General features: G+C 41.1%; 2 protein-coding genes and 4 non-coding genes across 7 annotated transcripts; 5 read left to right on the top strand and 1 right to left on the bottom strand.

Moving 5' to 3' along the window:
- The first annotated feature begins 871 nt into the window (after positions 1-871).
- Positions 872-3,706, top strand: rpl12 (ribosomal protein L12). 2 transcript variants are annotated; one of them, XM_038970348.1, is made up of 6 exons: positions 872-1,043; positions 2,239-2,312; positions 2,610-2,708; positions 2,810-2,891; positions 3,214-3,300; positions 3,541-3,706. In XM_038970348.1, the coding sequence occupies exons 1-6, from the start codon at positions 1,007-1,009 to the stop codon at positions 3,657-3,659; spliced, it is 498 nt and encodes a 165-aa protein (XP_038826276.1). In that variant the 5' UTR covers positions 872-1,006; the 3' UTR covers positions 3,660-3,706. The 2 variants fall into 2 exon arrangements, with proteins under 2 accessions (XP_038826276.1, XP_038826277.1); XM_038970349.1 differs by lacking the exon at positions 872-1,043 and adding an exon at positions 1,134-1,158.
- LOC120026611 lies at positions 1,988-2,111 on the top strand. Its single transcript, XR_005473182.1, has one exon. It is a non-coding gene; the product is annotated as a small nucleolar RNA SNORA65 (small nucleolar RNA).
- On the top strand, positions 2,384-2,505 carry LOC120026614. Its single transcript, XR_005473185.1, has one exon. It is a non-coding gene; the product is annotated as a small nucleolar RNA SNORA65 (small nucleolar RNA).
- Positions 2,979-3,104, top strand: LOC120026610. Its single transcript, XR_005473181.1, has one exon. It is a non-coding gene; the product is annotated as a small nucleolar RNA SNORA65 (small nucleolar RNA).
- Positions 3,354-3,475, top strand: LOC120026612. Its single transcript, XR_005473183.1, has one exon. It is a non-coding gene; the product is annotated as a small nucleolar RNA SNORA65 (small nucleolar RNA).
- A 2,614-nt stretch (positions 3,707-6,320) lies between the features above and the next one.
- On the bottom strand, positions 6,321-10,664 carry pole3 (polymerase (DNA directed), epsilon 3 (p17 subunit)). The gene is made up of 4 exons (XM_038970350.1): positions 10,190-10,664; positions 8,391-8,476; positions 8,116-8,234; positions 6,321-7,470 (listed from the first exon to the last, which is right to left on the bottom strand). The coding sequence occupies exons 1-4, from the start codon at positions 10,253-10,255 to the stop codon at positions 7,286-7,288; spliced, it is 456 nt and encodes a 151-aa protein (XP_038826278.1). The 5' UTR covers positions 10,256-10,664; the 3' UTR covers positions 6,321-7,285.
- Positions 10,665-19,881: the final 9,217 nt, after the last annotated feature.

The raw sequence follows: 19,881 nt of genomic DNA, 5'->3' as shown, positions 1-19,881 counted from the left end.
TGATCCTTTGTAATGGTTATGCCTAAATATGTAAGTTCTTCTTTTACTGGAATACCATAATATGAAGGTGTCACACAATCTTTGACAGCCATGAGTTCACATTTATTAATGTTAAGGTATAGACCACACGCTTTGGAAAAGGGTCACATTGATCGATATGGGAATTTGGTTAGCATCTTTCAGAATATGTGTAGTATCGTCAGCTAGCTGGCTTATAATAATTTCTTTACCAGCTATGGAAATACCTTGTGCAGGACTATTATTTAAAGAATTTGCAAGAAGTTGGGTGATTAATAAAAATAGGTACGGAGAGAAAGGACAACATTGCCTAATTCCTCTCTTTAAATCAAATCTAGGTGAGGTGCCATATTTCAATTTGATAGAGCTGTTACCATTTGCATAGAGAGTCTTAATAGGCTTACAGAAAAAATTCCCAAAGCCAAGTGGAAGAGGAACTGATGCTCTACTCAGTAGAGTCTACTGTGTCAAATGCTTGATAAAAATCTAAAAATAATAGGATGCTATCCTCGGTTATTAGGTCTGAGTAGTCAAGTAAGTCTAATACTAGTCTGACATTGTTAGAAATATGTCTGTTCCTCATGAAGCCAGACTGTGTTTCATCAATGATTGCATCCAGGACTTCTTTAATTATTTTTGCTAGTAGTAAGGCTAATATCTTAGCCATTAGTATGGGTAAGAGTAAACGCATGGTTTAGGGTAGGGACGTCCCAAGGATCCCAGATAGTACTGACCATTGGGTGATTGTCGTCTAAACGGCTGCCTCAGCTCATCAACTGTGTGAATGACGTACAGACATGACAGAGCGTCATTTCGGCCAAATCTCGCGTTATTCTCTGTCTATAAAATGTCACGCACCCTATTTCTCGTTCTTTCCTTTATCACTTTAGCGGTGAAGGTGCAACAGTAATCGGTCGTCCCGAATCCGGGTTCATCCGACACCCTCACCAACTCAAGCTGAACTGAGCTCAACTTCTACTGCAGCATCATGCCTCCTAAATTCGACCCCAATGAGACTAAAGTTGGTATGTGTGGCATCTACTGTAAAATTGTTTGTTTCAGATGAGATCCAAAATGGAGTCGACTTCTGTCTGGCGCGTCCATGCAGGGCAGGCATTTCAGCAATGAGCTGATGAAATGGTAACGTTAGTTAGGATGAACAACTATCTCTTGAATGTAATTGTAAATGCGAAATGACATATGTTCGTGATGCGTTCTAACGAACATGGCATGATATCCTATTCTGTTGAGGGAACAATTTTTGGGTTGCCGCTATGTAACCAACGATAGCCCATTTCATTTCCATGATGCTGTTGGCCTAGCTAAGTAGCTGCGGCTCAGCTGCCACCACGTGGTTGCAAGTAACACACTTTCTGACGCGACTGAATTGTAAAGTGAAGGATATTGAAATTAAGTGCTTATTTTAGTATGACTACCAAAATCAACAAATTCCCATTAATTTTAAGACGAGTGACATGGGCTGGATAGACTACAGGTTCGCATCTAACATTATTTTAAAGCAACTACAATCTGTTTTGGCATGCAAATCAAATGTAGCAACCTAGCAGGTGATGCATTTTGACTGAGTGATTTTGAGGCAGGTCTTGAGTCTTTTTGTAAGTTTCTGCCTGGGTGGCCTACTTATGTGAAAGTTTGCACGGACCTACAAAGGTACTTGCTGTTCATAGGCATTTGGCGTTGACAGCAGAATTTCAGTAGGTAACGTTTATTGTACTCCGATGCATTGACCTTCTTCTGATTGTGGTCCACAAATGTATCTTGTCATATTTGCCACTTACACAGTAATGCATTAGATGGTTGAAATTTGTCACAGAAATCCAGTTTTCACCGTAGTGGAATACATGTGATGGGGTATTTTTGGTTCACTGGCACCCCAAAGGCAAATTCTATAAAAAAAACCTCAAGCATTGGGACAGTCAATGAATCGCCTGCTATTAGGATTCAGCCTCCCGCCACTTTGCCAGTCTTTGAGTGACTGAGTGTAGTCCAGTGGAGGCTAAGATGGACCCAGCTCTAGGAAACAGGGCTGCCCAGGTGGTGGGCAACTTTGTGCCGAAAGGCCTGGAACAATGGTACCCTCATACTAACGGAGGGTTCTCTCATTTGTGAATTATAAACTCTTGACTGGTGAACCACCATCCATAAGGATGTTTCTTCCCCCTCAAAAATAACCTGTTTATCCTGTTTAATCCCATGCAGTGTACATGCGATGCACAGGAGGAGAAGTTGGCGCCACCTCAGCGCTGGCCCCAAAGATTGGACCCCTGGGTCTGGTAAGTGTTACATTCCTCCCAATTTAATATGATTGGTGTGGTTTGATTACCCATTTTCTACAGATCAGCCTCCCGCCACTTTGCCAGTCTTTGAGTGACTGAGTATAGTCCAGTGGTGGCTAAGATGGACCCAGCTTTAGGAAACAGGGCTGCCCAGAAAGTGGGAAACTGTGCCAAAAGGCCTGGAACAATGGCCAATATTGTCATTTGTCTCTGAATTTGTCACTGTTGAGCATGTTGACGCTTGATGCCTTTTCTGTTATTTTAAATCTGTACATTCCTTGTTTCGGCTTTTAGTCTCCTAAGAAGGTTGGTGACGATATCGCCAAGGCCACCGGAGATTGGAAGGGCCTGAGGATCACTGTCAAGCTGACCATTGTGAACAGGCAGGCAGCGGTACGTACCAAGTCTATTCCCAAACAAAGTCCCTGAAATGGATTGACCATTGAATGTTTATCAATCATATGTTATTAACATGGTTTCTCACTATATCGTAGATCGAGGTTGTACCCTCTGCTTCAGCATTGATCATCAAGGCCCTGAAGGAGCCCCCTCGTGACAGGAAGAAGGTCAAGAACAGTAAGTTGCCCTGTGCTTTTTCCTGTGTCTAATGCCACTTTAAACATGTGGCTTTGAGTTTAACCTGTAGTGGGTACATTCCAGCCTCCCGCCACTTTTCCAGTCTGTCTGAGTGACTGAGTATAGTCCAGTGGAGGCTAAGATGGACCCAGCTCTAGGAAACAGGGCTGCCCAGACAGTGGGTAACTCTGTGCCGAAAGGCCTGGAACAACTGTGCCAAAAGAACCACTTATCTACTACATAGCTGTCCCATCTGTTTTTACAACCAGCAATGATTCATAGATCCAGTGTACGCATCTAAGCCTTCTGTCTTTGTTTCCAGTCAAGCACAGTGGCAGCGTGACCTTTGATGAGATTGTGACAGTTGCCCGCACGATGAGGCCTCGCTCCATTGCCAGGGAGCTTTCTGGTAAGAGCCCCTATCCCCTCGGCATCACTGAATCACCTGCTATGATTCCGCCTCCCGCCACTTTGCCTGTCTGTGTGACTGAGTGTAGTCCAGTGGAGGCGAAGATGGACCCAGCTCTAGGAAACAAGGCTGCCCAGACAGTGGGAAGCTCTGTGCCGAAAGGCCTGGAACAAAATTGCCCCTTTCCCATACAATAGAAAATATTGTCCCCTGCTGGTCCTAATGCCTTTATTTTCTCAGGAACTATCAAGGAGATTCTGGGAACTGCCCAGTCTGTGGGTTGCACCATCGATGGCCGCCCTCCCCATGATGTCATTGACGACATCAACAGTGGCAAGGTGGAGTGCCCATCTGAGTAAAGCATCAAATGGAGAAATAAATAAACATGAATATTCATTTTGTCTTATTTTATTGTTACCAGTTATTTACCTTTCTGTCAGCCTACTATATACACATTTTGTATGTTCTGTGAACTCCAGTGTTGGGCGGTGTTTGTATTTTCTGGTTAAAAGCTGTTAATGTTAGACCTTGAATTATACATAGGATAGTTCACTCAAAGGACAAATTGGTTTCTCAGAGGCATAGGTGCAATGTGTTCCACAGTGGGTTAAGTGCCTGCAGGGTTTCATTTCCTCCCTTGTTCATGATGAATTGAGGTAACTTAAGGAACTCTCCACCTGGTTGTCTAGGGCTGTAATTGTAGGGGTTTTATATAAAAAATCGCCATTCGGGGATGCAAACTGCGTGCCTTGAAGATAAATTTGATGTTTTGAATCAAAATCGGTACCCTACTGATTCGTGTAGAGCCGATAAGAAGTTTGGGGGGTGGCTCAGGAAAGACTGCGGGAGAGTGGGCAGGCAGTTTGCCAGTTAACAGCAGTGTGTCCTCTGAACAATAAAGAGGTTGGTGAGGTTACTTAACTGATCAAATTGAGTTTATGGTGTGAGAATTTGTTGGCTAATAGTTAAACAGCTACAGTAATGTTACAACAGATGAGCTAGTGTTAGTAATCTAACCAAGTCACAATAATATCAACTGGTACAGTAACGTTATGCCTCTTGACATTCCTCAAGTTATGCCGGGGTCCAGTAGAAAATATGAAATGTGACCTAGGTAGTTAACTACCTATCTGTAAACTAATGTTTTCCCTGTGTATTTGGTAATTTTCCAAATTAGGCATTGCTAGTTTAACAAGTGGAGCTGGGCCTGGCTTAAGCAGGATGCCACGAGGTGAAGGAACCCACACTTTTTCAATACAGTGGCTAAAGCGATGCCAAGTCTATGCCTGAAAGATTATGCTAACGAAGGGTATCATGCTCTGCTGCTGGCACATTGTAGAACAGATGTCCACAGGCAGTGTACAATGTGCAGTGTAGACTATGTTGTTCAACTTGACAGTTACTTGTGAGTTAATGCTACTAGAAGTGGCAAAATGGCATGCTAGCTGTTCTTGTCATTGCCTCAATGATAAAGTATCTATTTAAAAGCCTGTCAACAGATGAATATTTTAAACCCTTAAAATCGTTTTTGCCGTATTGGCAACAATGTAGCAGTGGTGGGCCGCTTCTAAATATAGGGGAATGTGGTTTCTTACCCTGTGAGCAGTCTGTTTCTTTAAAAACCTGGCCCTATAAGCAAATTCTTGAATTCTAATCTTTGTTGCACGTATCTAATGGAAGTTAGTGGTACATGTACCTTCTGTGCTTGTCCACATCTTAAGGTAACTTGCGCTACACAAATTTAAGATACGTGAGGGTTTGGATGGTTTATGGAATTTCCAGCGTCTGCATTGACCAGATAGTATTTACTGCACTGTGGCCTCTGCAGGAATCAGGGTGTTCACACTACTTGCCCCTCTGTATTTGTTACATTTGGGAGGTGTACAGCATTTGATTTGACCACAAGCCTCTGGAGGCTCCCAAATTGCTTCACACCCTCTGTACTGAGCCTCTGGACCACATTGCCAGGTCAAGCATAAATCTGCATTAAGTAAAGTAATTTTGTAATTTGGGAGAACTGTCTCTTTTAAGAATTTAATCTGTTTACCCCAATGATTGGCACTGTGGGACATTTAATTATAAGTGGAGTGCACTAACGTGTAGAAAATTCAGCACCAATTTTTCTAAAATTATCCACTTATTGTCCCAAGTCCCCTGTGTTTGAGTCAAGAGTTGAGTCTGAGTCAGTCACCAATGATTTAGTTGAGTCCAATTTATAACAGGTAATTGGGCATTTGTTTCTAGTTGCCGCTCCCTAATGAAAACAAATGTGTTTTTCATCACTACCTCTTCAAGTTCTACTCTGTTTCACTACTTATTTACTACATACATGAATGGTAAGTCAGGTGCTCAGATACTTTTTTGTTGTAATTTCCTATTTGTCAGAACTTTGCTATGGGATGCAGGGGGGTAGAGGAAGATGACATTCAAACAGGCTATTTTTCTATTCTCAAGGGGAGAGAGAGAAATAGCTAGACTTTTAATATTAAACTAGTATCGTTTTCAATTTCGTAAAGAAGTTTGTGTTTCTCATCCAGGCAAAGCTAAATAGTAAACTGGTGGTTACGGGGAAGCAAGAGTCGCTTGAGCGAGCGGAGCCTGCCTGCCCACAATCATCACTTGCTCCCCTGTAGCGCACCAGCCAATGTGGGCTGCGTGTGCCTGGTGCGGCACATCTTTCCCACTGATAGAAAACATTTCAGTGCTGCTAATATTCTTGTCATAGTAGCCTATCCAGTGCAAGTCACCAATGGTCTAACCCAAGCTGAGTCACAAAAATCTGGATTAGAGTACACTTGTCAGCATCTGTAGAAGGTAATGGAAATAATACCCAAGAATGGTGGGCTTTTTCGATGAGTCAACTTGCAAAACCTACAGACACTAGGCCTTCCATGGAGTAGGTTTGACACCCCTGCCCTAGTTTTTCAGCAGCGGTGGAAAGGGTAGTGGACACCGGGAAGTGTTTGATGAGCTAACTTCACAAGTAATTTAGCAGTTAAAGGAAAAGCAATCAGTGCTTTATACAAAAATCTTTATTGAAAAAACAGTGTATCCAACGCTACAAAAGTACACAGTTTAATCCCCTGAAGACAAGTCTTCACTGGAGGCCTTCTGTTGAAAAGAAAAGTTATTCACCTACAACATATGAATATTAGCTCACTTTTGGTAATCTGTAGCCTGACAAGGACATGATAGTTACTTGCATGGCTGATTTTGAAAGCCTTAATCCTAGTTTGTCATCTCCCAAGATTCCAGACAGACCAAATCATTAATTTCAAAGCCAGAGTTTGAGTCATGACCAACAACCACACAGCCTATGAACATTTTTTACATTCTCTGCATCATTCTTTTAAGGTCAAGCATGGCTGATCTCATTTGTGCCAAAGACTAATATTTGGATGTCAGGTACACAAATCTATGAGTTGCCTCCTTCAGAGTTCAGTGAGGACGGAGAGTCAGTCGACACCAAGTCTACCAAAACACATGAGTAACTTCGTTGCTATCAAATCTACATTGGGATAATTAGTACATCTGAGAACATCAACAAATTATATCAATAATGGTCTTAAAACTGGTATAAGGCCTTTCTGATCAGAATACAGCAGGTTTGCATTGTGCTTTATTCCAGCAAATAACTGATGGAGATGGTTGTTGGTCTAAATACTACTCCCTTTATTCAGAGTGAGCCAGTGGCTGGAAGACAACAGAATATAACTATTACATTAATGCCACGGCACTATTTGTTTACCTTGAAAAAGCACCCTTCATCAAAATAAAATCACTGATCTGACAACTGAATCTGTGAATGCTGTGTATTAAGAGTATCTGTTGCTGGATGGAACATGTTCATGTGTTTAAAATGGTCAAACCAAGAGACTATTATATTTACATATTAGTGTGCCTTTTCAAGTACTCAAACAGGGCCCCTGACTTCACATCTGTGTTCTGATCAGTGCTCTACTACATGAAGAATAACAGTCAGTTATCAATTCTCAACTTCTTCCTCTTCAACCTCATTGTCTGCATCCTGGTCTTCCTCCATGCGCTCTTCCTCCTCCTCTTCCTCCTCCCTGCTCTTGTCGTTCTCTTCCACATCGTTCTTTTTCTCCTTTGCATCTTTGCGTTTTTGTTCCGATGCCTCTTTCTTCCCCTTCTGGCCCTTCTTGTAAGCTGTATTGGAACAACATTCAGTTATAAAAACAGCATTCACTTAAGTCACAGTGGTTAGCAAGGTGGACAATTGTAGTCGACACTGGTCACAATTTTCCATAGCTTTATAGAGTACTATAAATATCCACCCCATAATAAGAAAAAAAGTGCATTGTTCCAATGAAGGGGAAATTAGATAAATTAGGTTTAAATGGGACAACTAGGCCTACACCCAGCAACCTCTGCTACTTATAATCCTCTGTGGTGGCAGTCACAATTACATTTTCCCATTTTGTCAGGTTCTCTAATCAAAACAGAATGTAATACAACTAGAAGTGTCCCCATTAATTCAGAACATTGTTCCAATAGGCTAAAATGCATCAAGCAGTCTGCAAGAACTGACCACAATGCATTGCTGTGCCATTTTCAGGCCAAGCCAGCCAATGGCCATGTTTGAGAGTGTCAATACTGCTCAGTTGCTGTTGAGCAGACAGACTGATCTACAAATCATAATAAGTTCTTATTTAGTGTAGATCTGTCCCGTCTGCTCAGTCGATGATTAGCCACTGATTATAATTGATGCGCTCAAACACGACCAATGTCTCCAAAACACACAGGCTGTTAAGAAATTCAAAGTTGATCGGTGATGATCATTTGAACATTTACCCTCCAAAGATTCACGTAGAGGCTGCAAGAAGCGTTCAAACTCCATCTCCTCCATCGCAGACATCACATCTGTTGCGTTTAGAGTTTTCCGTTTGGCTTTCATGGCAAAATTGTTTGCACTGTTGGCAAAGGGGGGGTCAATTAATATTATTTGTTGCACTCAGAAAGATACATTTAAAGGTATCTTTAGTATGTATAGTATGTATTATAAAATGGCCAATTAATAAGTGTTTATTGCATAAACCTGTTGCACCGGCACATGTAGTTTCTCTTACCAAGATGTTGCATAGAGGACGAATACACTGGCAGCTTGAGATATGGCTCGCCTGGCTTCTTTTGACACGTTCACCCCATCTGGTAGCTATTTACAATAAAATGGTGAGGGTAGTGTTACTAGATTAGCTGGCAGTGTTGTCATTTGCAAGCATGAGTTGTCACTAAACACATGAGCCGAAAGTGGACTAAAAGGAGCCTCACGTTGCTCCCTATAGTCCAAGGACCTTAAAAATGTTGTTTAAAAGGGTTGAATTGGCTCTGAAAACCTCCCAAATACCCCAGCTAAACGTGAATTGATTTAATTGCGGTACAGTTCTACAAGCATATATCCCTCTACTTTCATATCACATCAGAATTATCTACAAAAAACAAATACAAAATACACATTGTGTACCGTTTTAACTGGTTAACACAGTTGCAGCCGAGAGTATTTTTCAGTGATTAAACGGAAGACTGACACCACAAACGTGTTCACACAGATAGTCGACTGTCTTCCGTCCGTTTTCCGTAAACACACACTAACATGGAGATATGGCCGTGTGGGAACACTGACCCTATAAATAGGTGTATTAATTTAACCTTTTGTTTTTTGAAATTATTTCTTGCTGATATGAAAGATAAGGTCCTTATGCGTGTTAATGTTCAGAGCGTCGGGGCTCTTAACAAAACTCCCCCGTAGTACAGAAGACGTCTTGGTCCAATGACTTGTGTAATGTGGAACTGAGTCATGATCAAGGGCTATAAACACACAAGACTTTGGGATTTGGGTATAGGCTAGGTTCAGAATGAATCTATAATGACATTGTAGGTACCCACAAAAACACTAGCTACTCCATCCATGGTTGTTTTATGATACAGCATTTATTTACACACACACACGCCAGTTTATTAGGTACACCACCCGTTCATCCTACACAGTGAGTCACGTGGCTGTGGCTTGCTATATAAAAGCAGGCAGACAGGCATCCAGTTACTGTTCACTTGAACAGTTGCATGGGCAAAACGAGTGACCTAACTAACTGAGCGTGGAATGATCGGTGCCAGGCGCGCTGGTTCCAGTATCTCAGAAACGGCCGGCCTCCTGGGCTTTTACTGAGAATGGTGCAACAAACAAAAAACATCCAGTCAGCAGCAGTCTTGTGGGAGAAAACAGCTCGTTGATGAGAGGTCGAAGGAGAATGGCAAGAATCGTGCACGCTAACAGTTGGGCCAAAAACAGTTAAAAAAAACAACTGCAATACAACAGTGGTGTGCAGAATGGCATCTCGGAACGCACAATTCGTTGGTCCTTGTCACGGATAGGCTATTGCAGTAGATGACCAGATCGGGTTCAGCTAAAAACAAGAAGCAGCTCTAGTGGGCACACAATCACCAACACTGAACAATTGAGGCGTGGGAAACATAAAAAGATCCCACGAATCCCGGTTCCTGTTGCGTCATGCTGATGGCAGAGTCAGGATTTGGCGTAAGCATCATGTATCAATGGCCACATTCCTGCTTGGTGTCAACGGTGGTGTAATGGTGTGGGGAATGTTTTCCTGGCACACGTTAGGTCCCGCGATACTAATTGAGCAACGTTTGAACACCACAGCGCATCTGAACATGGTTGCTGACCAGGTGCATCCCTTCATGACGACAGAGAGGTCCGACCAGGTACTAGATGGGTGTACCTAATAAACTGACCATTGTGTATATGCCATTTAGCTTCGTAATGGGAATGGCAAGCATTTGTCCCATCGTTGATTTACCGGTATGCTCCTATTGAAACAAAATCTGTAGAAAATGTGTGCGCACTCACCGCCTCCTTGATGATGCGCGTGATGACAGCATTGGGTAGATTGAGGTCCTCGGGTCTTTCTGCCATTACTTTGTTAGCTAGTTAGCTTACGCTTATTTTAAAACGAACTAAATACAATTGTTGCAATTTCGAGGCAGCCTTCGCTCTTTCCCCCCTAAATATGAGAAAACAGTCTTCTTGAGCTGTAAAATAACTAACACGTTACAATAGAATTAACGTTAGCAAAATAATCTAGCCAGCTAGCTATCATGTCCCGGCAAAAAAGACAACTGCAACAACTAAGGTATTCGTGTAACACAAGCTTGTTCACTCTGTCCAGAACTGAATAGCCTAGCAATTTTACTTTAATAACAAGCGAACATGTTATTGACTTTAACTTCCTAGCTAACAAGCTCAGAACTCTGTCACATTTGTTTTTGAGATACTCTTTCGCGCGTATCTTCCAACCACGTGGTTCTCCTATCAACTTTCAACTTTGACCTTTAAAAAAAATATTTAACTTGACTTTGCGCATACCGCCTCTGTGCAACTTTGTTTGTGCAAATGAACATAACATTTTATAAAAATAAGTATTTAGCTGTTGTTGGAAAGAAATGGCTAGATGGAATAGCGTTTGTCAAATTGACGTCTATAACGTTTTATTAAATTTATTTTTTTGCTAACCTTAACCACATGTTCCTAACCTGCTACATTAATTATCCTAACCTGCCGCGTAAATTCTAAAATGCTACGAAAAGTCAATTCTGGTCAGTTTTGACTGTATCTAAATTGTCAAAACCAGGAAGTGACACACTGCTCATGCGCTGTAGACCCTTTTAAATCTTCACCTGATTTGACGACAATCACCCCATTAAAAGGTGTGATTGGTAAAGTGATTTCCTTTTAATGGGGTGATTGTCTAATCGGGTGGAATCTTGGACCCTTGACCAGACCGTTGTGTGGCGGCCAAGGCATATTTTGGTTATTTTGGTTGTAGTGAGCACAGTCAAACAGTTGTAGAGAACGCTAACTACTGTTGTAAAATGAATTAAATTTTGAATATCAAGATGATGTCCTCGAAAGGGTCTTGTTGCTGTGTTTTCGGGTGTTCGTTGAGACCTGCAACAAACTATAAACAATTCAAGTTTTTAGATTTCCGAAAGAAAGTGGAGCACTGCTATGAATAGAGATGGTTGGCTACCAACAGCAAATTCGAAAATTTGCAGTGCACGTTTAATTACGGGTAACGTGAATGTGTTTTGTCTTATCTGCTATCTGTTTTCCTTTTAGTGTTTGAGAGCCTGTTAAAAAAGCTGTCTGTCTTTATTTATTTACCCGTATTTTACACGGTAAGTTGACTGTGAACATGTTGGGTGCGTTAGAGCAGATCAATTTTGTCTAGGCCAGGGGTGTCAAACTCATTCCTTGAAGGGCCGAGTGTCTGTAAGTTTTTGTTTTTTCCTTTCAATTAAGACCTAGACAACCAGATAAGGAGTTCCTTTCAAATTAGTGACCTTAATTCATCAGTCAAGTATAACGGTGGAGCGAAATCCCTCAGACACACTGCCCTCCGTGGAATGAGTTTGACACGTGCATTATGGGGATACAAATGATCACAGGTCATGCAGTTTTTGATGAAGTCTCCTTCAAGTTGCTTCTCACCAACTGCACCATGCAGCCATATTTGTCAACCAATAATTAGGATGTTTTTAGATGACTCACGTGAAAGTGACTAAAAAGGGAAGCAACTTTTACCATGATTCTAAAGCTACAGGGGATACAAATGAAGGTAATTGAGACCTCTCTAACCAATTAATTGTACACATGTTATGTTTTTCGTCTGGGAGTGTGATATGGGGGTATAGAAATGCTTATTTTGAAAAGCAGAAAAAAATAAAAAATACAGTAGCAGCTACAGTTGAAGTTGGAAGATTACATACACATTTGCCAAATACATTTAAACTCAGTTTTTCACAATTCCTGACATTTAATTCTAGTAAAAATTCCCTGTCTTAGGACAGTTAAGATCACCACTTTTATTTTAAGAAAGTGAAATATCAGAATAATAGTAGAGTGATTTATTTCAGCTTTTATTCCTTTCATCACATTCCCAGTGGGTCAGAAGTTTACATACACTCAATTAGTATTTGGTAGCATTTCCTTTCAATTTAACTTGGGTCAAACGTTCCGGGTAGCCTTCCACAAGCTTCCCACAATAAGTTGGGTTTAAGTTTGGCCCATTCCTCCTGACAGAGCTGGTGTAACTGAGTCAGGTTTGTAGGCCTCCTTGCTCACACACGCTTTTTCAGTTCTGCCCACAAATGTTCTATAGGATTGAGGTCAGGGCTTTGTGATGGCCACTCCAATACCTTGACTTTGTTGTCCTTAAGCCATTTTGCCACAACTTTGGAAGTATGCTTGGGGTCATTGTCCATTTGGAAGACCCATTTGCGATGTTGCTTCAGTATATCCACATAATTGTCCTTCCTCATGATGCCATCTATTTTGTGAAGTGCACCAGTCCCTCCTTCAGCAAAGCACCCCCACAACATGATGTTGCCACCCCCGTGCTTTACGGGTGGGATGATGTTCCTCGGCTTGCAAGCATCCCCCTTTTTCCTCCAAACATAATGATGGTCATTATGGCCAAACAGTTCTATTTTTGTTTCATCAGACCAGAGGACATTTCTCCAAAAAGTACGATCTTTGTCCCCATGTGTACTTGCAAACCGTAGCCTGACATTTTTATGGCGGTTTTGGAGCAGTGGCTTCTTCCTTGCTGAGCGGCCTTTCAGGTTATGTCGATATAGGACTCAGTTTACTGTGGATATAGATACTTTTGTACCTGTTTCCTCCAGCATCTTCACAAGGACCTTTGCTGTTGTTCTGGGATTGATTTTCACTTTTCGCACCAAAATACGTTCATCTCTAAGAGACAGAACGCGTTTCCTTCCTGAGTGGTATGATGGCTGCGTGGTCCCATGATGTTTCTACTCGCTACTATTGTTTGTACAGATGAACGTGGTACCTTCAGGCATTTGGAAATTGCTCCCAAGGATGAACCAGACTTGGCTGATTTCTTTTGATTTTCCCATGATGTCAAGCAAAGAAGCATTAAGTTTGAAGGTAGGCCTTGAAATGCATCCACAGGTACACATCAATTGACTCAAATTATTTCAATTATCCTATCAGAAGCTTCTAAAACCATGACATACTTTTCTGGAAATTTCCAAGCTGTTTAAAGGCACAGTCAACTTGGTGTATGTATATTTCTGACCCACTGGAATTGTGTACAGTGAAATAATCTGTCTGTAAACAATTGTTGGAAAAAATACTTGTGTCAAGGACAAAGTAGATGTCCTAACCGACTTGCCAAAACTGTAGTTTAACGATAAATTTGTGGAGTGGTTGAAAAACGAGTTTTAATGACTCCAACCTAAGTGTATGTAAACTTCCGACTTCAACTGTATGTTGACACTGCCATGTTGATCTGAGCCTTGCTGTCTGACTTTCAGCTGTCACAGATGCATCTCCCGTGGCTGCACTCACCAACTTTCATCTACATTCGGCTTCGTTAGGTTTATTACTCGAACACATCATTCTCTTTTACAGCAATGACCTGGGGAAGAGTTACAGGTGGAACGTGAGATGATTGAAAGCTAGGGATGAATAGGTCTATTGAAAATAATAATCCCTATTTAACAATCGTTAAATATATTCTCAGATTGTGGGTTGCTAGATCAGGCCTTGCGACCCAATTATGCACCCTTTTCCCTGAGGTATGCACTTGTCCACCACCCCACATGGAACTCACCTGTAAGCAAAAGCCTATGCTTACACCAATCCTATGCTTTTAATTCCACGAATGGGAGTGAACAAGTGTGCAGTTTGGGAGTGAACAAGTGTGTTTGCCTACATCCAGCCTCAGATTATAATAGATTGGGAGAGGTTAAGGGACAGAGAGAAAGACAAACATCTATTGTAATAAATGGACAAATTAAGTATTTTCATCTTAAGTCAAATGTCATTACCAAATTAGTATTACATACTTTTATCTAATTACATTGCCATCCAATGCTTCTGCGCTCCTGTCTTTTGGAGAGATAATAACCACTACTTTCTATTTTCAGGTAAACCATCCAAGGATGCCGTGCACCCAAATTTTGTTCCTTCTAAACTCCCTGACAAAGATGGGGACCACGGAATGGAGAGGTAAAACAGGTCATTGAATAGAGCGGCTCAGAAAGACAGCCTGCTGATGGATGAGATTAGAGTGGCAGTGCAGCAAATAGAGGAAGCGCCTCAGTTTACCAATGTTGACATGCAACTACATTAGCATGTTGAAACTGTATATATTTGCAGTCACTATTCAGTCTGACACAAAGGCATAAACTTTCCAGAACACATTCTCTCACGAGCTCTGCAGGTCAGAATATTGAATATAATAAAATTTGAACATACTCTACTAGTTGTCCGCTTGGTTCATCCTTATGCAGTCAGAAATTTAAGACAAAATATCCACAGGAAAACCTTATTAAACCAACTTTTAAAAACGCTGGTACTGATGTGAGGCATGCACACGCAATGTAAACGGGTGCACAAGCTCTGCTATTGTTAACCATGTCTTGTGCATGTATTTACAACGCAAGCCTCAGATGGACACAAAAATGTCAGTATCAGCATTTTGAAAAGTCGTTTTAATAATACTTTCCTGTGGATATTTTGTCTCAAGTTTCTGACGGTGTATATCCTGGGCTAGTGGCAGACAGAGGGGGTAAAGCTTTGGTTCAGCAGGGAAGCCAGAATGTTATTTTGGGAACAAAATGAGGTGTTTGCCCACAATAAGAATTACTTATGGGTGTTCCATTTTCATTTAATTGCTACAAAACTGGTCTGCTAACTGTGGACCAAAATATATCAAGCTGCTGTTTGAGCGTGTGAATCAAGTAATTTTGAGAAGGGTTGTAAAAAGAGACTAGGGGAAAGTTGCAACAGAAAATTCCCCAGTAATTCTTACCATTCTATATCCCCCCTCAACCATTGTGTTTATTTTCATGCTGGCAAGCCTCAGCAGTGTTAGTGTGTACACTTACCAAGATTATCATCTGGGAGTCCAACTGTGGCAATATCATTTAGATTAACACACTTTTCTCTCCAGCTGTGTCTAATGATAAGCATCAATCAATGGCATCTTAATTTAGTGGGACATACTGCCAACTGCATTAGTGTCAATAATGAGGTTATTTATTTGATCCTTCTTGGGAAATGTCTGAACCGTACTTGCCTGTGTGGGAATTAATTTCAAGAATGGAGTTAAATGTCAAAGGTCTTGTGTTGTACTGAAATAACTTTGTGAAAAGGGCAAGGAAAATGAACTAAAGAATGTATATTTATTTTGTGAGAAAGCAGCCCAGGGAAAGGGCTGTGTTGGTTATAATATCATTACATTGTAGACTCCATACTTTAACACATGCACACCTGAATGTTAGATTGATTTAAAGATGGAAGACTTTATTATCAGAAAAGTCCTTTTTGCAGTCTTTTATTTTTATTCCTTACACCTGGACCACACACACACGAGGCTGGAAGCAGCACAGAGTCAGCTGCAGAGCAGGTTTGGGGTTAAGTGCCTTGCTTAAAGGGCACAATGACAGTCAGTGGCACCTGAGGTTCTGATGCCAGCAACCCCTTAAATCTCTTAAATCTAACACGTTGTTTTAGAGAATTTTGCAGTATGTCCAACTGGCCTCACAACCGCGTCGCGTGGGCGAGCAGTTTGCTGATGTCAACGTTGTGAACAGAGTGCCCTATGGTGTCGGTGGGGTTATGATATTGCTAGCTTACTCTCCCAGGTTCTTCATGAGCCCTGGGATTCAAACCGGCAACGATTCCTCTATTCCCAAAACAAACTACTCTTCCATATATGGTTCTAGAGTTACCTCATTTACTGGTACAGGCTTCGAACTCTGATCTCAAGTTGTGTGTGGCCTTACCCCAAGTTTAAGAGTTCATAATAATTTGCATGTGGAATTTTCACAAGAAATCTAATCTACACATTGCAATAAAACAAGCAACAAAGGGCCGTTGTGTCATTTGCGCTCAAGCAACACACTTTACTATTTACATGACCTCAAACACTTACTTGTGGTAAGTATCATGAATTTCCATGACCTTTTCTTTTTAATGGTTTTTCAAAGTTTCCCTTTATCCAAAAGCCCTGAGGATAATGTGATATATTTACTTAGAATGCAATGATCATATTTAACCCTATGTTTTATTGAGCTGATGTAATAACTTTTTTCCACTCTGTCAATGGCAGGGAAGTGATGTCATGGTGAAGTACAAAGCAGCCTTGCTTGGTTGTACAGTAAGTGCGGCTGAGAAGCTGAGAACAATAAGACCGCACTGTTAACCACCTCTCTCTTTAATTCTGCTTTGCTGTCAAAATGATTTAGCACATCATGGCCATTCAGCTTGTGAAAACATATTGTTAAATTTTTGCATCTGATCTGTTGCAGGTGGCAATGTTATGGCGTTGGATACCCCTTAAATCTAACACGTTGTTTTAGAGAATTTTGCAGTATGTCCAACCGGCCTCACAACCGCATCGTGTGGGCGAGCAGTTTGCTGATGTGAACAGAGTGCCCTATGGTGTCGGTGGGGTTATGATATTGGCAAGCTACGGATAATGACCCCAATTGCATTTTATCGATGGCAATTTCAATGCACAAAAATACCGTGACGAGATCCTGAGATCCATTGTGAGGCCCATTTTTAAAAAATTATTTTTTATTTTTATAAATGTATCTGACCAACCGATGCATATCTGTATTCCCAGTCATGTGACATCCATAGATTAGGGCCTAATGTATTTATTTCAATTGACTGATTTCCTCATATGAACTGTAACTGAGTAAAATCTTTTAAATTGTTGCGTTTTATATTTTTCAGTATAATTCCAGATGATATGTAATGAAGGATGCATACACATTATATGGGTTTAATACGTGCAAGAGTATCTCTTTAAACGGTTCATGTTCAAAGGAAAATGCATAATAATACAGTTTCTCAATAGCTTAGACACAATTCCTGGAACAACTCACCATTTTCTCAAATCTTCACACACAATTAAAAAAACTCACACCCAACGGTACAAACATCTAACTTCTGGGTCCCAATTCAGACTTGTCCCTCAGACAACACACACAAGCTGTCAAAAACACAGACTACGTGACTGTTTGTTACATACTGGAGGGATTCATTCAAAACAGTACTGTATTAAATACCTCTTACATTAGTGGATAAGGGAATACTACTGTATATGCTGTTTTGGTCAAAAACCTGACCTTTGAAATGTCACACTGACAAAACATGTAAGGAAGAGTCCATGCACAGTAAAACACGATATTTCCAAAAGCTTTATTTCCAAATGCAGCAAATGTACAGATTACTCAGCTATTATGGGTCAGGCCAAAATATCTCATCAACGTCACACATGTTTTCTCTTGCCAGGCAGCGTGGGGAAAAATGCCCTTGTGTGCCTTAGAAAACCCTGGATTGACTCCACAGACACATCACCACAGGTGTCCACCATTGCCTCCAGGAGGTTTTGCTGTGCGTAGGGGTTACGGTCATACACCCCACCACCATGCTGAGAGAAATTCCTCAATCGGATTCAGAAATGGGGAATATGCTGGCAAAAAAAGAACGGTGAACCTGGGGTGGTCATTGAACCAGGCGCGAACCAGAGCAGCCCAATGGAAACTCCCTTAATCCCAAATGACAACATATTGGGCTTGCTCTGGTTGCCTTGGCTCCCATTCCTGTTGAGGAATGTTATTATGCAGCTGATCTAGAAATTGAAGGAGTTGTGCCGTGTTGTATGGACCCACTTTGACATGGCGGTGGAGGACGCCACGATTGCTGATGGCTGCACATAGAGTGACTTTGCCTCCTCTGGCCATGAACTTGTATGATAGCACTGTGACCAATGCACCGCGTTTTGCTAGGTTGAACCCTACTTCGTCGATAAAGATGTACTCCTGTGGGTCTGCCATGGCATCCAGCTCAAAGATTCTCTACAGAAGTAAAAAATGTTTTTACTGTACTACAAATACAGTACTGTAGTGTACAACTGTACTGGAATGAAAGATTGTGTACTGCAGTTGCTGTAACACATTACTATACAGTACTGTATTGATATGCTGGAGAGATGGGCCATACTCTACATACTGTAAAAATTCTGTACAATAAAGCAATTACCTGCACATATTGGAATCGTTGCTCCTTAACTGTGTTTGAATTCCTTTCAAAAGATACACGGTACAGCTGCTTTGTCCTTGTGGTTCTTCTGAACGACCCGGTCAATGGTGGAAATGCTGATGCTGTCAATTCCTTGGAACACTACCTAGTCTTCAACTATTTGGGTTTGAATTTCCCTCTAACAGATGACATTATTGCCAATAATCACCATATTCACCAGGGCAGTCTCCTGCTCAGCTGTGAGAAGTCTCCGCCTACCTCCAATAGATGGCCGCCTCTCAGTTCTGCAAAAAAAAATATTTGACCATTACTGACCTATGGTCATCCATTACTGACCTATGTTAATCCATTACTGTGGTAAAAACTACCCTGAGAACAAAGTGGAGATTCAGTCTATATGCACTACAACATTACATGTATCACAGTAACAACAAGGCAAATTACCTGTTTTCCTTTCTGAAAGTACGGACAATGGATGCAACCGTGTAGCGGCTTAGGTTGGGTTCCACTAGCTGTCCAGCTTCTCTCATAGTCCTCCCATGTATGAGCACATGATGATCTAGGGTGGCACGGATTTCATCTGAAATTACTTGTCATTGTTGTTGTCTTCCTCTGTTGTCTTGCAACTTCGGCATTGTTAGGATCCATTGTTCCAAAGCACGTGGACATGTCTCTAGGCCCTATTTCTGATTGGTGTGTTAATAATTTTGACGCTTACTGTTTGCACCTGGAGAAAGGTGTGCTCTTTGAGTTTAGGTTGTGATGACTTGAGTAAATTATATTGAGATGTGTTTGCTGAATATAGTACAATTAATGATTTATTTGGGCACTTTTTTGTGTAAGGTTTTGCAGAAAGTGTTTTGAATATTGAAACGTGTGGAAACGGGTGAATAGTGTTTACGGTTATGGGAAATGTGTGTGCGTTTTTGGGAATGACGTAAGGGTATGTGTTTTTGTGCTAATGGAACCAGTTTTTGTGTTTTAAGTAATCGAGAAAAACTGTAATAGATACACAATGAGTAACTTGGCTAAATACAAGGGGTAACGAGTCAATGTGCAGGGGTACGAGGTAATTGAGGTAGATACAGTTGAAGTCGGAAGTTTACATACACCTTAGCCAAATACATTTAAACTCAGTTTTTCACAATTCCTGACAATTAATCCTAGTAAAAATTCCCTGTCTTGTGTCAGTTAGGATCACCACTTTATTTTAAGAATGTGAAATGTCAGAATAATAGAGAATTATTTATTTCAGCTTTTATTTCTTTCATCACATTCCCAGTGGGTCAGAAGTTTACATACACTCAATTAGTATTTGGTAGCATTGCCTTAAACAATTTAAACTTCGGTCAAATGTTTTGGGTAACCTTCCACAAGCTTCCCACAATAAGTTTGGTGAATTTTGTCCCATTCCTCCTGACAGAGCGGGTGTAACTGAGTCAGGTTTGTAA

This window comes from Salvelinus namaycush, chromosome 31, assembly GCF_016432855.1.
Source record: "Salvelinus namaycush isolate Seneca chromosome 31, SaNama_1.0, whole genome shotgun sequence".
NCBI classification, from domain to species: Eukaryota; Metazoa; Chordata; class Actinopteri; order Salmoniformes; family Salmonidae; genus Salvelinus; species Salvelinus namaycush.
Note: the sequence above shows the minus strand (reverse complement) of the source record. Positions and strands in the feature narration are given on the sequence as shown.